Source organism: Mchenga conophoros, linkage group LG5 (genome assembly GCF_057382185.1).
Source record: "Mchenga conophoros isolate Kocher_MC1m ecotype Shallow Benthic linkage group LG5, M_conophoros_male_GT1.1, whole genome shotgun sequence".
Classification (NCBI taxonomy): Eukaryota; Metazoa; Chordata; class Actinopteri; order Cichliformes; family Cichlidae; genus Mchenga; species Mchenga conophoros.
In genome coordinates, this window is record NC_140530.1 from 27,618,693 (window position 1) to 27,641,070 (window position 22,378).

A 22,378-nucleotide genomic window follows, 5' to 3' on the forward strand; every position below is an offset into this window, starting at 1 on the left:
ATTTTGGAAAGAGACATTTCTCTGTAATAAACTCTCTTTTCCAAAGATGAGTGATTCCTCAATCAGATACAGGGCTTGCAATATCGCTAGCCCGACGTCCCGGAGCTAGCGATTTTTTCAGTCGGGCTACCAAAATCTATCTCTTCCCTGCCCGTCGGGCTATTGTAGGAAAAATATATGTCAATGCTTTTGCATTCTTTCAGAAATGTAGCTGGGTAATTATGTCATTGGCATCGGTGAGCCACTGTCAATATGTGACATATTGAAGTCGCGTTTGAATTTGCGCTTGTTTTTTTGCTTTCACTTTGCAATCGTGCGAACTGTGTATAGAGAGCGACAGCACTGATCTGTGAGTGATGCTAATTTGTGCACCAATTCCTCTGACATCGTCTTATCAATCGTTAGCTTACTATGCAAACATGACAAGTGAAATCTCCCGCAGCTTAAACATGTGAGAGGTTGGTCGCGCAGAGAATCGCTGAGCTTATGTGAGTGCGTGTGTAAAAGCATTTCAGTTCTGCTGAGCCAAATAAGACAGGTCAGGGTGAAGAAGTGACAGCCAAAGAAAAGCTTACCACAAAACGGAGAAGTTATGACAAATCAGACTATAAGGCAAAAAGAAAGTGCAGCTTTATGGTTTCATGGACAAAAGAATTTCTGTGGCTGCAATATGATGAGCTAAATAACCAGGGCTGCACATAAGTGGTCCGCAGGTGCGCATTCGCTGTCAAAATAAAAAACACGCACAAGGGTTAGGGTTAAATTTAAAAACTGTACTTTTGAGTTAAAATATATATTTATAATTTTAATAAATGACAAATTAAAAATGCATGAACATTTTTTTGTATCGAAAAAATATCGAACCGTGACACCAAAGTATCGAACCGAACCGAACCGTGAATTTTGTGTATCGTTGCACCCCTAATATATATATATGTGTGTGTGTGTGTGTGTGTATATGTATGTATATACTGTATGTATATATGTGTAGATATATAGCTAAGTTGAGCTCTTGGAATACTTTAATCCTTCACAATTTTGTCATTTTATTTCAACACTATTCAATAACCTTTACCACAGTACTACTTGATCACTTAAATACTACATGTTGACTTCATATTACATAATGTTCAACAAAGTCTAGAGTCTGGTTAACATGAAAGTTGAATGGGTCTACAACAACTAACATCCTCCTATCTTTATCCTGGTTGCAGGGGGCTAGGTTACGAGGCATGGTACACACTGGACAGCTCACCAGTTAATCACATAGAGACAAACAACCATTTGCATTAACATTTATGGTGAATTTAGAATCACCAATCAACCTAAGCTAACTCTAGTAACTGCATGACTTTTAACTGTGGGAGGACACCAGAATACCCAGAGAGAAATCATTGTGGATTTGAACCCAGGACCGTCCTACTGTGAGGCAACAGCACTAACCACTATGTCACCAATCCAGGGATGACAAAAGTACGAAAGCTATGATTTCAAGTCTTGATGCAGAATTTTCTGTACGTTTTTGTCCTTGACAGGTTAAACCACAATAAAAAGCAATAGCATACACGTTGTGTGTGTGTAGTTGTCTGCCTCTTATAACTCTAGTGATTTTCTCCAAAAGTTGATTCTGTTCATCCGGACGTAGCGTTTTGTGGGAGAAACGTTTCGTCACTCATCCCACAAAATTCTACGCCCAGATGAACAGAATCAACTTTTGGAGATTTACTTTCCTGGATGACTGAGAATGCATCAAGACGTTCTAGTGATTTTCCTGCAGTTTGAAATCGGCGGCGGCCTAGAGGGAAGCGAGCCGGCGTCAGGAACAGGCTGAGAGCTCGTGCACACCGCACACCTCTGCCTAGCATCCTGCTCGCCAACGTCCAGTCACTGGAGAACAAGCTTGACGACCTCAGGGCCAGGATAAAGTTCCAGAGAGACATTCGGGACTGCGGGGGACTTTAATAGCGCCAACCTCAAACGCGCAGCGCCGAACTTTTATCAACACATCACCTGCCCCACCAGGGGTGAAAGGACACTGGACCACTGCTACACTACGGTCAAGGACGGCTACAAGGCACAATCCCGCCCCCCGTTTGGCAAATCTGATCACGCCGCCATCTTCCTCATGCCAAAATACAAACAAAGGCTGAAACAGGAAGTTCCGGTTCAGAGGAAGGTCGCGCGCTGGACGGATCAATCGGTGGCCGCGTTACAGGACGCACTCGATGACGCAGACTGGGGCATGTTCAGAAACAGCTCCGACGATGACGTCAACGTGTTTACGGAAGCGGTTGTGGGATTCATCGGGAAACTAGCGGATGATACCGTGGAGACAAAGACTATCACAACGTTTCCCAACCAGAAGCCGTGGGTGGATAAAACCATCCGCGACGCTCTGAGATCCCGCACCGCTGCCTACAACACGGGACTCATGACGGGGGACATGGACCCGTACAAAGCCGCGTCATATAACGTGCGGAGGGCGGTGAAAGAGGCGAAGCAGCGCTACGGGAGGAAACTAGAGTCACAACTCCAACAGAGTGACTCTAGGAGCCTGTGGCGGGGACTAAGGACAATAACGGACTATAAAGCACCAACAACCGGTATGACGAACGCGGCCGTGACTCTGGCAGACGAGCTGAACACTTTCTATGCTCGCTTCGAGGCTGCAGCTAAGGTCTCCAACAATGCTAGTGTTAGCGGCGCTAACGGCTGCAGACAGGAAGATACTGCCAGCACCGGAAACGTGCTCGTCATCTCCGAGCATGAAGTAAGGAGAGCCTTCAAGAGAGTGAACACCAGGAAAGCAGCAGGACCAGACGGCATCCCAGGTCGTATCCTAAGAGACTGCGCATACCAGCTAGCTCCTGTGTTCACTGAGATCTTCAACATCTCTTTATCTCAGTCGGTGATCCCCACATGCTTCAAAGAGTCCATCATTGTTCCTGTCCCGAAGAAACCCCACCCTGCTTCTCTCAATGACTATCGCCCTGTAGCCCTCACCTCAGTAGTGATGAAGTGCTTTGAACGCCTGGTCAGAGACTTCATCATTTCTTCACTACCAGACACACTGGACCCACTACAGTTCGCTTACCGTCCAAATCGTTCCACAGACGATGCCATCTCTCATCTCCTCCACACATCACTCACTCACTTGGACACTAGAAGGGGGAATTATGTTAAAATGCTCTTCATAGACTACAGCTCTGCATTTAACACCATAATTCCCTCCACACTCACCACCAAGCTGGAGCATCTGGGACTCAGCTCATCTATGTGTCAGTGGATCTCCAACTTCCTAACTGGCAGACCACAGGCAGTAAGGATGGGCGGACATGTCTCAGCCTCCACCACTCTCAGCACTGGAGCCCCCCAGGGGTGTGTTCTGAGCCCCCTGCTGTACTCTTTGTACACATATGACTGCGTGGCCACTACCAGCTCCACCACCATCATCAAGTTTGCTGACGACACCGTCGTGGTGGGCCTGATCTCTGATAACAACGAGACGGCCTACCTGAAGGAGATTAGGAATCTGGAGAACTGGTGCCAGAGGAACAACCTCCTTCTAAACGTCAGTAAGACAAAGGAGCTGATAGTGGACTTCAGCACTAAGCAGGAGAGGAACTACCAGACCCCCGTCATCAACGAGTGCCCAGTGGAGAGAGTGGACAGCTTCAAATACCTCGGAGTTCACATCACGCAGGACCTGTCATGGTCCTGTCACATCAACACCGTGGTGAAAAAGGCCCGACAGCGTCTCTACCACCTCAGACGCTTGAGAGACTTCCAACTGCCCTCCAAGGTGCTCAGGAACTTTTACTCGTGCACCATAGAGAGCATCCTGGCGGGAAACATCTTAACCTGGTTCGGGAACAGCACCATGCAGGACAGACGAGCTCTACAGAGGGTTGTGCGATCAGCTGAGCGCACCATCCGCTCCGAGCTCCCTGACCTGCACTCAATCTACAGCAGGCGGTGCTGGACCAAGGCCAGGAAGATCGTGAAGGACCTCAGCCATCCCAACAACAGACTGTTCTCTCTGCTGAGGTCAGGAAAGCGATTCCGCTCCCTGAAGACCAACACAGAGAGACTGAGGAGGAGCTTCTTCCCGCAGGCGATACGGTCTCTCAATCACACCACCACACAGTACTGACCCACACATATGGTTCTTACACACACACTGGACTTTCTGGACTTTGGTTTTGCACAACACTGGTCACTATATTCTTCATTTCCGGTTAATACTTGTACAGCTGCTGTTATTGTGTATATATTTATTTATATTTAGATTTCTTCATACATTCTTATATAGTTCTATATTGTGTATTGTGTATTTTGTTGTACAGTTATTTAATTTTCAACTTTAATTTATATATTTATCTTTATCTTATTCTTCCCAGTTAAATTTACCCTTCATTCTAATTTGTGTTGTACAGTTATTTCATTTTTAACCTTAATTTATATTTTATTCCTTCCTAGTTAAATTTACCCTTTTTAATTTTTCATATTTATTTCCTATCTTATTCATAGCCTTTTCCTTTTTTGTTCTCTTTAGGTCACGAGCAGTTGTCCAAGCATTTCACTACATATCGTACTGTGTATGACTGTGTACGTGACAAATAAAATTTGAATTTGAATTTGAAATCTCATGTGATCTTGTTAATTTCATGAGTCCAGCAACTAACCACTCTTACTAGATTGTAGCAGGTCATCTCAACAAGAACAAATTAAGTTGTTGAATTTTGTACAGATCCTACATGATTTAATTACGTTCAAGATAGAAACATGAAAATTTTGTGTTCAAATTACAAGGTAGACTTTTTTAATGTAACAACCACCCAATTTACTTCTTTCGGTTTACCAAAAAAAGCAGAGGTGGCTGTTCGACTTGACTGAGATGGATGCCTTCCTCAAACCACGATCCAAAGCGTGCAAGACGGAAATCCCGTGCAGTGTCGCAAGATTTAACATTGCTATATTATTGACTTACTTCACTCGAACATTATATGAACAATTTAATCTACCCACTCTGCAAATTATGCAGTTTCTACACTATATAGTTACACTTAACTTTAAACCAAGAGGCAATTGTGTTAAATACACACAAGATGCTTACATAAATCCAAGAGCTGGCCAATCCCTTTTTTTCATTGTATGTGTGTGTGTATATATATATATATATATATATATATATATATATATATATATATATATATATATATAAGTAACTCCTCAACATTTGTAGAAGTGAAAACTAATGATTTGTTTTCATTCCCAGAAGGAGTAAAGGATGGGCGAAGAAAGAAACCATTAAACCTTGCTGTAGATCCAGATCACTTTCTCTCTCACAGTAGTCCACTGGATACACATGTGTGTGTGTCCAGTCTTCTACCACTTAAAAAAACTTACATGTTAATAATGAAAACCTTTCTTGGCCTTAAGACAACAATTCTGATGGCTAAAGATCCAAACGGGACACAATAAATAAATAAATAAATAAAAAATAATGAAAACCTCTAACCTTAAACAGAAAGAAAGGTTCCTTTATTTGTTTTTATGCTAATATTTTATCACATCAGTACATGCAGAAATACTTACAAAAGGTGATTTCAAGGTATTGTTCATAGAGCAATTTTTCGTTTTTCTCTCAAATGTAAATAACATCCCTCTGGCGAAAGGCCTTTAATATAAGCTGCCTGACATAGCCTTTCTCTGACACATGCACCATTTTCCTTTCCCATCTTCTCAGCTTTACTTTGATTTCCTTTTATTCGTCCTTAGTAGCATATAGGAGATGAGAGCAGCCTTCCCTCATGCTAGATAGCTATCGTTTCTGCCTGTTCTAATTCACGCTGCTCCAAATAGCCGGCAGTGGGTCGCAGCCCAGATTGCTGTAATTCCCTTCTCCATAATGAGTTAGTGTCATGGAAAGCAACTGGACACGTAGAGTTTCACCAAAGAAACTAGAATGTATTCTAGTGCAGGAAACTGTACAAGAAAACCTGAAACCAACAAGAAAAAAAGGAAAGCATTCACAACAAACATGACTACATCTGGGCTATATTTACATATACATCTTACTTACTTACTATATTTTACTTAGACAGATGTTACTTTTATGCATCTTGCCTGGAGAGGTACCTGGAAAGTAGCTGGATTATAGTCAGGTTCAAGATCTGATCGCAGGATCCATCCCAGTATCTGTGGCAGAAGTAATAATTATATCTTTATACATGTTGTGAAGTTTAACATTTGCATGCGCAGAAAATACGATTGACTGTAAATCAGCAAATAATGTTGGTACAACAACAGGTAGCACAAACATTTAAAAAATGCACAGGTGGATTTCTTTTTTCTTTTATATTTGGAGCCTGTGAAACAGCTCTCCCCTGTGTGGAAGAAGCACACAATCTGTGTTAGTTAAATCACTGTGTCATGTCAAGGACTTAAATAAGTAATAAAGATAAGAACTCTGTGTTAGCACTGTGCAATGTAAGAAGTACTCCGGAGAGGTCTCAGTGTCCTCTGCTAAAAAGTTGGTCTGAGAAGAAGATGCAAAGTCAATATAGAGGGTTTTTTTAATCGTGCTTTCCAGGTTAATATGTGACTGTACTGCATTTTAATTTCCTATCCCACATATTAATACAATGTCTCACATTTTCATTCAGTGTTTTTCTTGTTTCATTCTGCATGACAGACATTTTTCTGTAGCCTGGCCTAGAGCAGGGCGATATGACCAAAAATATTTATCACGATATACATTTGAAAATTTGCGATAATGATATAACTGACAATATAATTGACACTAGACAAAATTCTTTACAACTCCACAACTTTATTAGTGCAAAAAACCCCATCAATGTATTTTCACTTAAACAAGCAGCTGTTTTTTATGTGCATTAAAGTTATATAAAAATGTAACAGTGCAAATTCCTTGCTGACAGTTTAACCAAAAGGCATTTCCAGTGCTAATTGACCGACATGTCCTCAGCATAACCATGTATAATATCCACAAAACTTAAAAAGAGGTTATACACACACAATACGGTGATATTATGTTGAAGCACAGTACGTATCACTCTGCGAGGCTCCTGCCTACGATAGCCGTAATGCTCCGACAATCCATCAAGCTGTGCGGGTTCGTAGCTTAGCAAAGTCGTACTAAAACATTTGAAAGATTTCCGAGCACCGTGTACGACATAAAATCATTTCGAGGTCAGTAAACACAACCAGAATTTATACATAAAGCACACGGGATTATAAGGGGCACTGTCGATTTTCAGAAAAATCAAAGGATTGATTTTAAGTGTGCCGTATTTTCCAAACAACACAGTAATAACGACGGCCCGCTAGCATGCGCTACCAAAAATAGTGCTTTGTTGTGTATCTGATGGACGAAAGCTAAACCAGTTCCACACCACTCAAGTTGCAGCATTTTTACAAACCAATTCTGGTTCATCTGTTTCATTCAACGATCCACTTTCGCCCTTCTCATTCTGCGTCGCCGCCATGTGCGTATGTAAACATAGGCACTGCGCATGCGCGTTTTACCCATATTCTATCGCGATATTTCATTTTCCTATCGTTGCCCGTTACCGTGAACGGTATGATATAGCCCAGCCCTAGCCCGGCCTTTATCCACTGGCTATGCACAAGTAAGGAACAGCTTGTGCTGTGCTGGTTAACCTGTCAGCATCTCTGCTGCCAATGTTACTCCCCAAAATTATTAAAAGTCACCACAATGTCACCAGTTATGCAAATTTTGTTGAAACTTGATGAATGCCGTCATAAAGACTACTAAAGACTGTGGGGTTGGGGGTATTTTTTAAAGATATGATTAATTTTTCTAAAGGATAAATATGAAACAAGCTGTTTCAGTTTCACATTTTAGGTTGGATCAAATTTTTAGATATAATAAAATATCAAATTTCCGGTTTTTCAGATTTCCTTTTATCACTTGTAAAGTGTCTGATGTGCTGAAAGGGCACTGTCTTCAGTGTCTTCTGCTTTGCCACACATTTATTATTTATTTATTATCCTTTTTTTTTATCCAGGTGAAAAGTCTAATTGAGATTTAAATTTAACTTCTTGGAATAAACAAATGCCAGAAGTCCTGACACTTCTTCTTTGAAAGCAACACAAGCTAGTTGGTTTGTTTTTCTGATCAAGTAATTAAGAGTGTTTCTGCAAAATTTCTAATGCTTTTGGATACATTTATAGCCTTTGCCTATCTTGTCTATATGTAAATGCTAAATGAGAATGATTGCAGCATTCATACGCAGAAGTCCATTTTATAATAAATCTAAAATTATCTACATTTAACATCAAAATTTGTTGACTAAAACAATCAATCCAGAATCCAAGAAACTTAAACTGAACCACAGCTGTACCTTTACCTTGATTTTATTGTATTTTGGCCATTTTTATAAAGAACATATCAACAGTGTTCACAGGATTTACCGTAAGCCATGTTCTAATGTGGCTCATTTCACAAAAGCGTGGAAGCAGTAACCTCCTTTATGTGTTAATATATGCAGTACATTTAGTTTAAATAAAAATTCATGGAAATGTACAGCATCCTGAATTACTTTTCACACTGTTTCTGCATGATTTGCTGCTGCTGATAGGATGCCCCTCATCAAGAGGCAGTGTTATTCATTGCTGGTTTTTTTCTATTATGGAATGAATAATGAAGACTAGATGTTAATGTCCTCAGCAGGCCCTGCCGTCCTCAGCTCCTTCTCAGCCTGTGTTTAAAATAGATCCCTTAGAAATAGCTACAGAAAAGATAAACTGCTCTGACAAAGCTGAATGTGTGTGCATGTGTGTGTGCCTGTGTTTGCATTTCTTTTCACCAGTGCATACATGTGCACGAGTAAATTCATGTGTTTCAGTCTCCCCCATTGGCTTTGTCTTCATCCATAATTAAGTTTATATAAATCAGCCTGTCAGTCACAGCTGTAATGTGAAGCTCTGAATGACATTTTAATGACTGCAGGGCTATTCTAGGGTCAGGCTGACCTAACAGGTAGGCACTTTCATCACTCATATTTAGTATTTCATTATTCTTCTACTATACCCTTCCTTCCTTCCATTTTTCGACTTTCATCTCTTGGTCTTTCCTTTTCTTGACACAGTGTATTTTTAGATACTTGCATGGAATATAAATGTCTTTTTTTTAAAGGACAGACATTATTTAATAAAGCACCGGAACATAGTGACCAGCCAATAGCTGGTGCACTCGTTCAGTTTTGCTCTACAAGTCCTCTGAAAGTATCAAAGATCAAATAAACATAAAATGGGCAGATTTCTTCTGTAGTGGCTAAAAGAATAAAGATGCAAATAATAATACAGAGTTTTTTAAATGACAAATCACTTTGACACGTACAGGCCAGAAGCTTCAAATAATGAAATGGCTGCTGAATAATGCAATGGCTCCTGTTCAAAAGAGTAACTATTGCTATAGTAATCAGTAATAAATAACTAATTACTCTTTTAGGCCACTCAGCATTTGGCTCAAGGTTAGTACAGAAGAACTCATAAAGGGAGGAATCAATTAATAGATGAACTAAACATTATATAGGGAATCTTCTCCCAGTTGGCAAAGTATTAATATTTTTGTTTAAAAGTCGGTGCCGTGCTGACTGAGCTGTTCCCCAAGATGGAAAACAAAAGTCCTTTTAATTAATTTTCCTCAAAGTCAGAAAAATATCGCAAAAGATGCCAACAGCAGTGAATAACATCACTCCTTTTATTCTAATTGTTGTAAAACCACTTACAAAAATAACTTCTAAACTGCTTTGATCACTCTGAAAAACACCTAAAGAGATTTTACCAAGCCATATGCCCAATATTCCAGGGAGATTCATTTGTTTAGGATTATATAATCACTTGAACCTTGAAATACAGCAGAAATATAACTGAAATCATTTATGTTTAGATGGTGAAACAGTGACTTCATGTTTGGCCAGGCCACAGTCACATTTGGAGGTTTCCAAAAGAAGATGACGCACGACGACAGACTGTGACAGAATGACCAAAACAATAACACCAGTCAAGGGACAAATGTTGGTGTACATCGCCCTGGCTGGTGCTTATTTTTAGATTGAGAGCAGCCTGTTGATAGGATGCTGTAGTTTGAAACCACCATGTTTTAAGCACCATGTTTATTATGTCATTTGTCTGGACTCAAACCTTCCACCATAAGGCTTGGCTCTAAATTAGAGCAAAGATGAGCTGGTATGTAACGTCATCCAGGATATCAGGATGTGAAGTAAATTTGGCAGTAATCAACAAACACGGAGGTCAGAGGTCGCAGGAAGTTCTAAAATAAAAATCAGCTGTTCATCACTGGGCAACTCCACTGGTGGAGTCCAGACTTACATAAACTTTAGTCGTTGGGTCTGAAATGTGATGCCAACATGGAAGTGCCTTCAAGCTGCAATCTTTCTAACAGCCAGTATGGCTTTTTGTTGCAAAAAGAAATACAGTTATAAAGAAGTCTATAGAAAAATGTGCCTGCAAGTCACTTAAATTTTCCTGATGTGTTTAAAGTCCCAGTTGTTGGTTTCAGGTGTTATTGAACACATATTGAAGTTAGTTATGTAAATTATGTAAAGGCTGGGACTACTTTGTGATTGACATCATGCTACCAAAAAATCATGCAAGTGCCCTGAGATTCTCAGACACTTTGCCTTTACACCAACTGCCAAAATGTTGATGTCAAAGCTTTGAAGCAGGACTTCAAGGGTATTGGCTACCTTGTACAAGCAAGACTGTACACCTTCCCTACTCCCCACTGGCTGCGCATGCCCTGCACCTTGAGAAAGCTAAGAGCTTCCGTTTGGCTCAGGATCTCAACTTCTCTCTCTTGTGCTTGCTATTACACTCTTTCAGCAGAGCACAACAGAGTTCATGATTTGATGGTTTTTGGTGGCTTAAATAGGGAAACACTGACATGTTGTCCTTTTATAAATGTTAATTGCACAACTGATGAGTCATTTGGTATCACTACAAGCATACAGTACACAGGGCCACCTCTTTAAGTAGTGTGGTTCTCTTAACTGGAACTGGGCAAAGAACACAGGGATCACACCAGACAACAAACTGGACTTGGAGCTCAAACAAGCTTGGAAACGTTATGGGTGATTGTGAGCACATCTTTAGTCTTAAATTGGAGTTCTTTCAGACACAAGCACACTTTTCTAACCGCTAAACACAGTTGTTGTGGCATTATCTGAGCTAAATTCAACTACACTCCAAATACACAAAAACAAAGTGTACTGTAATGCTTTAGATTTAGCGAGCCTGAGCAAAATGAAGTGATGGTGGTGGTCACACACACAGAACATACAGAATCACATGTAATGAGCTCTTTGCAAATAAAAAAGTAAACAATGGCATGTTTTCTTATTTCGTCTTTCTTTTTTGGAAGGCTTGACATCAGTGCAACGTGTGCCTTTCATTGACATATTAACATTTTTCCACCTTAGAGTTGCAAGAATGAGAAGTTGTTTAGTGCAGCTGCAAAGTTACTGGATGTCCTTTAATAAAGGACACAGAATGTGTAATAATTTCCCATCAGTCATTTTTGTCAGATAAGGTCTAATGTAAAAAAAAAAATTCCTTTAACCTCCTGTCATATTCATATGTTTGATTCATTAACCCGCAATGTTAAAAAACATCAAATGTTAAATCTGATGCAAATTTGACTGCGTGATACAAATTCAGGCAGCACTTTAATCAGAATTACTCCAAATAATTGGAGAAAGGCCTTACTCCATCCTTTAGTAATCATAAAATGTTGTTTTCACGGCTGACATTTGTCTTAATTGGGTCAGTGTCAGAATATCACAGTCTATATGAATATAGCCACACACACAGATACGAGTCTCAGCAAGCAGTAGAGCCGGTGTCATATTTCTTTAGCTGCACGTCCTCATCCAGATGGAGGTGTTGTTCATGTAAATGCGTCAATGTGAGTAATCTTCATGAAACAATGAAGTGAGCAGTGGTGGTGACAAGGTGTGAATCTGCTGTGAGTGTTTAAGGCTTTTTGTCTGTGTGTGTGTGTGTGTGTGTGTGTGTGTGTGTGTGTGTGTGTGTGTGTGTGTGTGTGTGTGTGTGTGCGTGCACATGACTGCAGGATGATGAAACTGGACAGCTGCATTTGGTTCATACCAGCTCCCTGCCTTTGTCTCCTTTTCTATTCAAACAATCAGTGCAAAACATGTTACACGATCAGAAAACAAACACTCTGCAGCAACAATGCTCCCATGTACAAAATTAGACAGATATTTAGATGTGTGTTTTCATAGTTCTTGTGGAGTTTGTTATAAAGAAAAAAAACCCGAAAATTATTTGGCGCCCTTTCAAAAACAAGGAGACATGAAAAATAGGTCATATTTGTCACTACAGACAAGCTTTGGTTTATTGTAACGCTTGTATGACCATTTGAGCATCATAAAATTACTGAAAACAAATACAAACAAAAGCCAAACATTACAAAACTGACAGGAGAAAAAAAACCACTACAAATCAGATGAAAATAACCTGAATTGAAATCAGAACTTACAAATGTAATAATGAAAAATACAAAGATATTATAGCCAAAAATGCATAATAACTAACTGGTATGGACAACTGACTAGCCTGCCCAGAGCTTGGAGTTTTATCAAGAATAAACCAGGATAATTAAACTATAGTGCTGCTTTCCCCTGGCTCGCGTACTCTAAGTGTTTAAACACTCAAACGAGCTGCATTTCACTCTTTATCATTACTTTTAAAATTTTCACTGGCCCATTAGTACGCATTTATAACATATAAGTGACTTAAGGCTGATTTTACTTCCTTAGGCCAATTTAAAAAAAACAAAATCCCTTTGTTATGCACATATGCAATATAAAAAAAATGGTCAATGTCATATATGACACTGTCTTTCCTGATTTTATTCTCCTCAACTTTATTTTCACATATTATATTGGAAGCTCAGACTGAATAGAAAGAGTATTTTTGTGATCCAACACTGGCCTGCTGTGGCTACGAATGACACTGCATTCACTTTATTTTGAGAAGAAAATAGGCCTTATTCATACAGCCAACCTTTTATCCATTCATCTATTTTCTTAACCGCTTATCCAATTCAGTTTTTTTTTTCTTATTGGGGTGGAGGTGGGGTGGGCGCTGGAGCTTATTCCACAGATGTAGTGACATACAGAGGGTCGGTAAGAGGAGGATGCTAAGAACAGGGTAAGATGGAGATGGACGATCCAAATCAGATTTGAGAGGCATCTTATAAATGAAAGGATTCGTTTTTCACTGATTTCAGTTATAATTAAGCTCCACCATAAAATAAATTACAGGTGTTTTATAAACAATTATTTCAACTATGAGCTTTTAGCCTTTTGTTGTATTTGTGTTTATGCTGTGTGATCTATGCAGACCTTTTTATATCAGCTGCAGGTTATTGCTTTCGATTTTTGTATTATATCATCCTTTGTATCAATCTACAATACATATGATATCACTGACCTCATTTCAGGCCAGTAGAGGAACTCTCACTGTCCACACACACACACACACACACACACACACACACACACACACACACACGCACACAATGCCATTGTTACACAACAGGAAAAGCATGAATATGAAATAATCAGCCTACAATACAAATCTTCTGGCTTAAATGTAAAATGTGATTTTTTTGATAGCTAATAGAAAGTCAGTAAGATCCGGTAACTGCAAGCGATGACAGACAGGACTCCCATGAAACGTCTTAACTTTGATTGAAGCAACTACCAATTAGAGCACTTACTACTGTAGACTCAGCACCGTTTTATGGACTTAAGTGTAGACAGGGCTTAACTGATCCGTATAGAATGAGGCTCAATCATGTTGCATGTTTAGTCATTTGATGAAGCGGTCACTGATGGGAACATGAAAAGCTGGTGGCTAGGTGACACTGGTTGTTTACATGGAAATACAGCTCAGTTCAACTGGCGTGAAGATGACTAATTTCGTTTAGCCTTAAAATCATGTACCTTTGAGTAAGCTACACTTGTGCAATAACAAAATTAAGACTGGGTAAAAATAGCTTTGCGAAACTGGACCCTGGTTCTGTGTCTGCTGGAACACTCTTGAGACGCAGACTCTTTGGACTACATATAGTAAAGTAGGTCTACAGCAGATGACCTTGTAACACTGTTAATCTTCACAGTACAAACACTTATGACAATATGTTAAAGTGGAAAAAATGATAACTTTAATTCAGTGTGTATCACATTCAGACAACAACTCTGTATTTTCCTTGCTTAAAGCCGAACAGTAAACATTGTTCAAAGCGTATAAAACATTTGATCTGTGCTTCTTATTATTTGAAATGTAATACAAAAATAATTTTCTTTCTATTTACAAACAAAAAATCTGTACAAAGTTGAAACACCTGATAAATCATTACACAGTTTAGGACACTTGCATAATCTTTTGACTTTTTATGCTAATTTCAGCTGTGCTCCACTGAAATCAGTAAAAACTTCAATGCAGTAAAAGCAGGTGCAGCTTATTGTAGTGTTTCACCTGAGAAAATGTCTTAAAATCACCCTTTTTGACTGTCGTGTTTATTATAGCTGTTAACAGGACTGATTTGCAGTGACAGTTTCCCACAGCTTATCTGTTGACCTTCAACGACTGATGACGTCAGCTTCTGTCTTCCTATCGTTTAGCGCCATCTTTTGGCAGGTAACACACACAGAGGACCTTGACGAGCAGAAAGTGAGCAAAACAAAACAACTGTGAGTTTAGGCACCAGTTTCAGTTTCTAGGCCACCAGCTGCCAACTGTTTAATGGCAAACACACCCTTATCTGGTTTTGACATGACAGATCAAAAAAACAAGCATGCAAAAAAACCCTCACCCACACAAGCGCAGACATATTGCCTGCTTTCTCACAAAACTTTAACAAATTTACAAATATGAAACTGTGTGCAGTCAGTGGTCCTAGCACTGGGCCACACAGGTTGTTTGGCTTATCTGTAGCAGGGACTTCTTCCACCACACAGCCGCGCTGAAGCTGAGGGTGGAATGGGTAACAGCACTGCTTTGATCTGCCTCCTCAGCCTGCACACAAACCCAGTATGGAACACTGGACTGAACTGGGAGAGGAGGTGCACACGCAGTCAATCACACACACAGATTTACAGAAAGGAAAAAAAAAGAGGAAAGCCAGAGAAGAAAAACAAGACAAGAGAAAGAGTGAATAAAGTTAACTATTTGTAAAACAAAAAGATTTTCTGTATAAGAAAAATGCTGTTAATTGTAATCACATGTGGCAAGTGTGACCAAATCCAAACAAACTTAATGTGGAACAAAGACACTGGAATTTGTGAAGGATATGTTGCAAATATAAATACATTTGATTTTACTGTATTTTACTGGGGTTACAGTCAGAGATATACATAGAACACTTCTTTTGGAGCCACACAGAGGGAATATAACAATATCTATATACAGCTTTCCTTGTTGGGTATAGCATAGGCAGCATTGTTCGCCTAAACTTCAGTCATGATCTCAGCCTTACTTTCTTCATTTGCATTAGAAAAGTGTCTGTTCTGCACTTCTGACCTTTGCAAACTACAGCAAAATTTGGGAGATTATCTCAACATGTGGGACAGAGAATAACAATGACGACGATGACAACAACAGTAATAATAATGGTCTCACTGCGCAGTTGGATAAAAAGTGGGACAGCTGCCCATTCTACACGTGGCACCTGCCCAGTGTGACAATAACGGAATAAAGTTATAAAAATGAATAATGTCCGGAAATGAATGCCTTCTTGCTTGAATTAATGCAGTAAATGCAGCTTTAGTTCTCTGAATTCAACTGCGATACTTGCGGTTTTAAAGTCACATTGACCTGTTAATGCGAAGGTCTGACACAGGTCGGGTGGCTGTGGCTGTAGCTCAGGTGGTAGAGCAGGTCATCTACTGATCGGAAGGTTGGTGGTTCGATTCCCGGCTTCCCCTAGTCTGCATGCCAAATATCCTTGGGCAAGCTACTAACCCGAAATTGCTCTCCGATGCATTCATCGGAGTATGAATGTGTGTGAATGTCAGTTGTGTGAATGGGTGAATGCACAGGTTGTGTAAAGCGCTTTGAGTGCTCAGAAGAGTGGAAAAGCGCTATATAAGAACCAGTCCATTTACCATTTAAACTTTTGTTGCGTTGCATTTACTAAAACAGAAAAACAAGACAGAATACGCCGCATCAGTAAGGTTGAAATTTCGTAAAGACATGAGCCATTAGAAACGGAAAAAAATGATGCAAATATATATATATAGTTTATGTTTAATAACCTACCTCTGATCTGCCGTTGCACTGTACGGAGATGCGGGGGATGGAAAAGTCTGGAAAAGCAGACGGGCAATATAAAGGACAGAGGAACTGCTAGCGTCCTCATTCGGGTTGCCAGGTTTGCACTTCACTCTCCTGCACGTATGAGTGCTTATTTGTATTTATTTGGATAAATCAAATTTACAGTTATAATTACAAGGACAATGACAATAAAAAATATTTAATTTTTGAATGTGTACCATGGATTTTAAAATAAGTTAGACAATAAATATTGCTTCTTCTCCTTCTTTTATTTACTCACTTTAGAGGTTGCTACAGCAGATCATCTGCCTTCATCTCTCCCTATCTCTACCATCCTACCCTTTCGCATCAACCCTCTGCATATCCTCCACTGCATCCATGAAGCTTCTCTGCGTTCTCCCTCTTTATCTCCTTCCTGGCAGCTCCATACTGACTTCATTTCCACTATCCCTCTTCATCACATGTCCAGACCGTCTCAGTCTTACCTCTCCAACTTTCCAAACTGCATCACCTCAGCCTCTGACATACTCATTTCTAATCCTGTCCATCCATTCCCATCTTCAGCTCTGTCACCAGCTCCAAACCATCGATCGCAACAAATCTCACGACCATCTTGTAGACTTCCCTTTCACTCTTGCTTGATATCTTTCTGTCACAAATGCTGCTCAACCTGGCTTGCACTATATTCTTCACCTCTTGATCCAATGTTTTCCTTGGTCAACCCCAGGTATGCAAACTCATCTACCTTTACTATCTCTGCTCCTTGCAACTCCTTGCAGCTTTGCCCTCTCATTTACATATTTACATATTCTAACTTTCCTTCCACTTATCTCAAGAGCATACTTCCACCTCTCCAGGCTCTCTTCCTGCTTCCTACTCTCACTACAGATCACAGTTATCTGCAAAGATCGTAGTTAATAGGGTTTCCTGCCTGACCTCCACTGTAAACCTGTCCATCGCCACTGAAAACAAGCAGATCCCTGATGTAATCTCACCCCCACCTTGCCTATAGCTGTAACAACATAAATAATTAAAATGCAATTAAGTAATGTAACCCTATCCCTCTTCCATCGTTATGTTTATAGTCTCATCCAGGAGGCGTGCTTTGTGTTATGTGAAAACGCGGTTTTTTGCAGACCTGGCAACCTCCGCACTGGTTCGGTCATTCGACGCAGACTCAAACATCATGGCGGACGAAGTTGAGCAGGTTGGTGTAACTGCCTTCAATTCTGCTGTTGTTCTTTTAACAGCGTGCATGTAATTATCCCATGGGTGAAGAGGAGACAGGTTTACCCGTGTACTTGATGTAACGAGCTTATTGTGTAACTTTGTTCATAACTGATGTGGTAAAAGCGCGGAAGGGCCTGTCAAAAGCTAGCTGATTTAGCATGTCTAGCGTGTAAATGCTACCGCCAGTAGGATTTGCACCACTGTTCTTTAGGCAGAGCAGAGCGTGTTAGCGCAGGATTACCGCTAATGTATGTCCACGTTTAATTTTCTTTATCTGTTTTTAGTCTAAAGTTGGGTTAGTTAGGTCTGTAGCGTCTGGGTTGCAGTTCACAGCTATTTGGGCTAAACATTAAACAACTCACTGAAAACTCAGTTAACTCATGGAACACGACGTTTCTTCACTTTGCCTTAAATATTTTGGGTGTTTACACCAAAACTGCTCGAAAGGTCTGCATTTAATTCTGGTCTATGTCATTTAGAAATGATAATCACTCGATTATTCTTGTCACAGAAAATGCTAACTTGAGAAGAGACTTGTACATGGGGGTATTTGTTGTGTTTTTAATCTGTATTAAAGTAAATTCATTATTTTTGGTTCGGGCATAAGGAGTTTGCAAAGAAAGCGAGTGGGCAGAACAAGCAATAGGTCATTGCATCTCAGCTGTGCCTGCTGCTCGACCATATTAGAAAATATTTCACGTTTCATTTTACATTATTATGAAGTGCGACAGTTTCCGAATGTTATATAGTTTATTTTTTTGGTTTGTTTTTTATTAGTGTGTGCTCCAATATAGGACTGCTTACATTTTTTCATATCTATTTAGCCAGTGCTCAGGCATTTTTTGATGTTTGATGACCTGGGCCAAATTACAGATATGGTAGGGAAGACTAGTGAAAGTTTCCAGCTTTTATTTTTATACATTGTTTTATTTTTGGATATCCATGTACAAGTATTGCCTCCGATTTTGAAGTCCGGAAGAAAAAAAAGTGGATGGACAGAACATTAAAAAAAAAAAAAGTAACTTACACGTAGTTAAAGTTTTAAATACATGTAGCTAAAATTACACAGCAATCATTAAATGTCCAAACTTTAGACCGTAACATTTTTAAGCAAATCAGGGATGATCCCACAGAAAATGTTCTAAGGCAGTTGAATGTTAATATCCTGTTGATATGTCAAGCATACATGTTAGGGTTGGGCGATATGGCCTAAAACTCATATCTCGATATTCTTTAGCTGGATGGCGATATACGATATATATCTCGATATTTTTTTTAAAGCCATAAAGAAAGAACAAAAAGAGTTCTTAGTCACGCTGTGTCCCAGATCTCACATCTTTATTAACATACAGCGTAGATGTACATGAAAAAATTACTCAGAAATAAATTATCAGCATTTATTAAATTATAATTCTCCATAAATAAAATAAAACAATGTTGTTTTTGTGGATAACAAAACGCTCACAATTGTGCAGTCAAAATGTAAATTAAAAGACGCTTAGCATAATAACAAAGACAGACAGATTTCGCAGCTGCTCTGTTCCCAACTTCTACTGCGTGACTGACAACCTTCAGTTTGAAATCCACTTCGTAACCATGTCTCTTACAGGTGCCATTTGTGGTCCTTATATGCACACAATACGGTAATTTTACGTTGAAGCACAGTATGCGTTACTCCGCGAGGCTCCAGACTACGGTAGCCGTAATGTTCCAACAATCCATCAAGCAGTGCGGCTTCGTAGCTTACCAAAGTCGTACTAAAACATTTTTGGCAGATTGCTGAGCGCCGTGTACCACATAAAAGCAGTTTGCGGTCAATAAGCACAACCAGAATTCATACATAAGGCGCGCTGTCGATTTCTTTATAGGTTATAGTCCGAAAAATACGGTATACGAGTTTTGTAAGGTAGTTTGTTTCGGGGCAGGAGGCTGGGAGACTTCGCGGTCTGGGATACAGCACACAGTTTCTCACACACTCTTCATTTTGCACTTTATGGTGCTGTTGTAAATGGTAAAAATACTAGTAGTGCTAGCTGCACGGCCTCAACACGCCCCACGCACGGGGCGACCTGCGGTAACTCGTTAATGGAGATTTGCCGCGTTAATACAGTTATGGCGTTAATGTCATTTTAACGAGAGTAACACTGCCGCACTAAAATAGTAATCTCCAAATGTTTTCTTTTTACCGACCAGCTCCTCTTTGATAGCTGCCGTGTCCATCTTGTCGTTACCTGCAGGTGAAGCGATGGGGGAGGGGGAGTTGTGTTCAGTGAAGGAGAGAGGCGAGGCAGAGTAACACAGCATAGAGACAAAAGTGGACGAAAGAGAGGCAAACTTGCGGTTCCACAAGTATAATTATAACGTAACATAGACTATATCGATATAAAGGATATTGTCACATCTCTTATCTTGTATAAAAATATATCGATATATCGCCCAGTCCTAATACATGTGTCATTTTTTTCTGTGTGCTGCAGCAACCAACTACAAACACAGTTGAGGAGCCACTTGATCTGATCAGGCTCAGTCTAGATGAGCGAATCTACGTCAAGATGAGGAATGACCGCGAGCTCAGAGGCCGACTTCATGTGAGTCTTGTGCTGGGTTTTGTTGTTGTTGCTGTTTTTTTGTTGTTTGAGTGCTGCAGGTGTGACCCTGGCTGCTCGGAAGACTTTTTAAAAACAAGCACTTCAATTTCTTTTGGAGTGTTTTTGTCCTCTTTTACTTTGCACTCTTATTTGTTCTTGTTTGTCCCAGGCTTACGATCAGCACTTGAACATGATCCTTGGTGATGTGGAGGAGACTGTGACGACAGTGGAGATCGATGAGGAGACTTATGAAGAACTCTACAAGGTGCCACATCATTTTCTTTCCAGTCCCGTTGCCCTTTTGGTTTAAGGTGCTGGTGGTCTATTGTGGCATTGATCTGAGTTGAACCTGTTTCATCTTTTAAAACTGTTAATGTGTCATTCAGATAACAGACAGTACTTAATGGATAATATTTCACTGACTATTTGTTATATCATGGCCTCAAAAAAACGCTGCTCTGTTTTAACAAGGGTTAACATTACTGAGAAAATCACAGGGATCATCTTAACAACAAAAATGTAATTAAAGCAAATGCATGTTTTAATTTTTAAGTAAAATATATTTAGTCTTTGTTGTTAAACACATTTATTGGAAGCTATGTGTATACAATATTTTAAGTAGTGAAATATTTTAAGTGTGAATCTTTGTTTCGTTTCAGTCTACCAAGAGAAACATCCCCATGCTGTTTGTGAGAGGTGACGGCGTTGTCCTTGTAGCTCCACCTCTCAGGGTGGGCTAACTTCGATTACATCCCGGTGTGAAGCAGGGTTTGCTCAAGTACAATTTCAGCCCACAGAAGAGATAAAATCTCTTTTTTTGTCAACATCATCCACTCACATGAGACAAATGATTAATTTTTGTTTTGTTGTCAGATGTAAAACATGTCGATGGAAAGAAGAGAGAACTTTTGTAAGTCAGTGTTTAATAGGTGTTATTTTGGCAAGTTGCCATTTTTCAAGCCACATTTTCATTTAACAGGATATTTAGGCTATTTCAGAACATTAGATCAGGTAAAAAGTCCATTTTAAGTTCCAAAGCTAAGAATACTCATTATGTTTAAACATAATCTCATCATTTTAGTTATCTGTGACTGTATGTGCTCTTTGTTTAAAAAGGCTCACCAAACGTACCGCTGAGCGATATGTATGATTCTTAAGTTTTAAATTTTGTCAACTGTAACTTTGGTTTGTTCCGAGCAAAAGTCTGTCAGTGTTTTTTGGTTTCTATCATAACATTTTAGTTGAATATTTTATATTTTTGTAGTACTGTGGAGGATGTGGGAGTAAATCACACACAGATGTGTCAATGTGTGCAAAGATTTTTCAGTTTGGTCTTGTAAAGTTGAATAAAAAAATAAAAGTAATTGGAAAATTTATTGATTGTCGTGTAAATAAGCTGAAATTTGTTGGCAGCTGTGACTCAGGAGGTAGAGTGGGTTGTTAACTGGTTGGTGGTTTGAATCAGCCAGCACATCAAACTATTCTTGGGCAAGATACTAAACCCCAAATTGGCCCAGGTTCGTTGGTTAGAGTGGGTGGTAAAAAGTGACTGAAGGTATGTAACTAAGTGCTAAGGGAACGTGTGTGAATGAGTGAATATGGCTTGTAGTTTGAAATGCTTTTAAGTACAGAGTAGAAAAGCTGTTTGCAAGTAAAACTCAATTTAGCAGACTGTATACAATTTTTATACTACAATATGTTGTTGATACAGTCCAGTTTGTTACTGTAGGTGTTATTTGTGTCATTATGCAGTTATATAACATTTTAAATTGCAAATGCACCACTGCATTAGCAACATTCTAATGTAACATCGGAGCAGAACTTTCAGGGTCTATTGCATGCTGTCAGGATTGTTGTATTGTTGCATTGTAACCACTAGATGTCAGTGTACATCTAAAAAAAAAAAGAACCTTCAGTTTAACAGGCTAGCAAGGATGAAGGTGATCTCTGCATGAAAACTAAATGGGCTGTTGTTGTTTTTTTACCACAGACTGACATTTTAGTTGGTTTAAAAAAGTGTAACTGAAATCCTTACATTTGATCACACTCACAACTAGATTACTGTAGTGCTTAGGATTACATTAACAACAACATTAGCAAGTTTAGAACATTTCACTTGTGATACAATGGAAATAATTTGTCTAATCATTTTTTCTACAAATGTCTGGATGCAGAATAAGTCC

General features: G+C 39.5%; 1 protein-coding gene and 1 long non-coding RNA gene across 2 annotated transcripts; one reads left to right on the top strand and one right to left on the bottom strand.

Annotated features, from left to right (window-relative positions):
- Positions 1–15,029: 15,029 nt before the first annotated feature.
- LOC146574767 (uncharacterized) lies at positions 15,030–16,472 on the bottom strand. The gene is made up of 2 exons (XR_014892493.1): positions 16,363–16,472; positions 15,030–16,236 (listed from the first exon to the last, which is right to left on the bottom strand). It is a non-coding gene; the product is annotated as an uncharacterized LOC146574767 (long non-coding RNA).
- Positions 16,473–17,499: 1,027 nt separating this feature from the next.
- lsm3 (LSM3 homolog, U6 small nuclear RNA and mRNA degradation associated) lies at positions 17,500–21,571 on the top strand. The gene is made up of 4 exons (XM_085274675.1): positions 17,500–17,584; positions 20,085–20,195; positions 20,365–20,460; positions 20,855–21,571. Exons 1-4 carry the CDS (start codon positions 17,564–17,566, stop codon positions 20,933–20,935), a joined length of 309 nt encoding a protein of 102 aa, XP_085130801.1. The 5' UTR covers positions 17,500–17,563; the 3' UTR covers positions 20,936–21,571.
- The last annotated feature ends 807 nt before the right edge of the window (positions 21,572–22,378 follow it).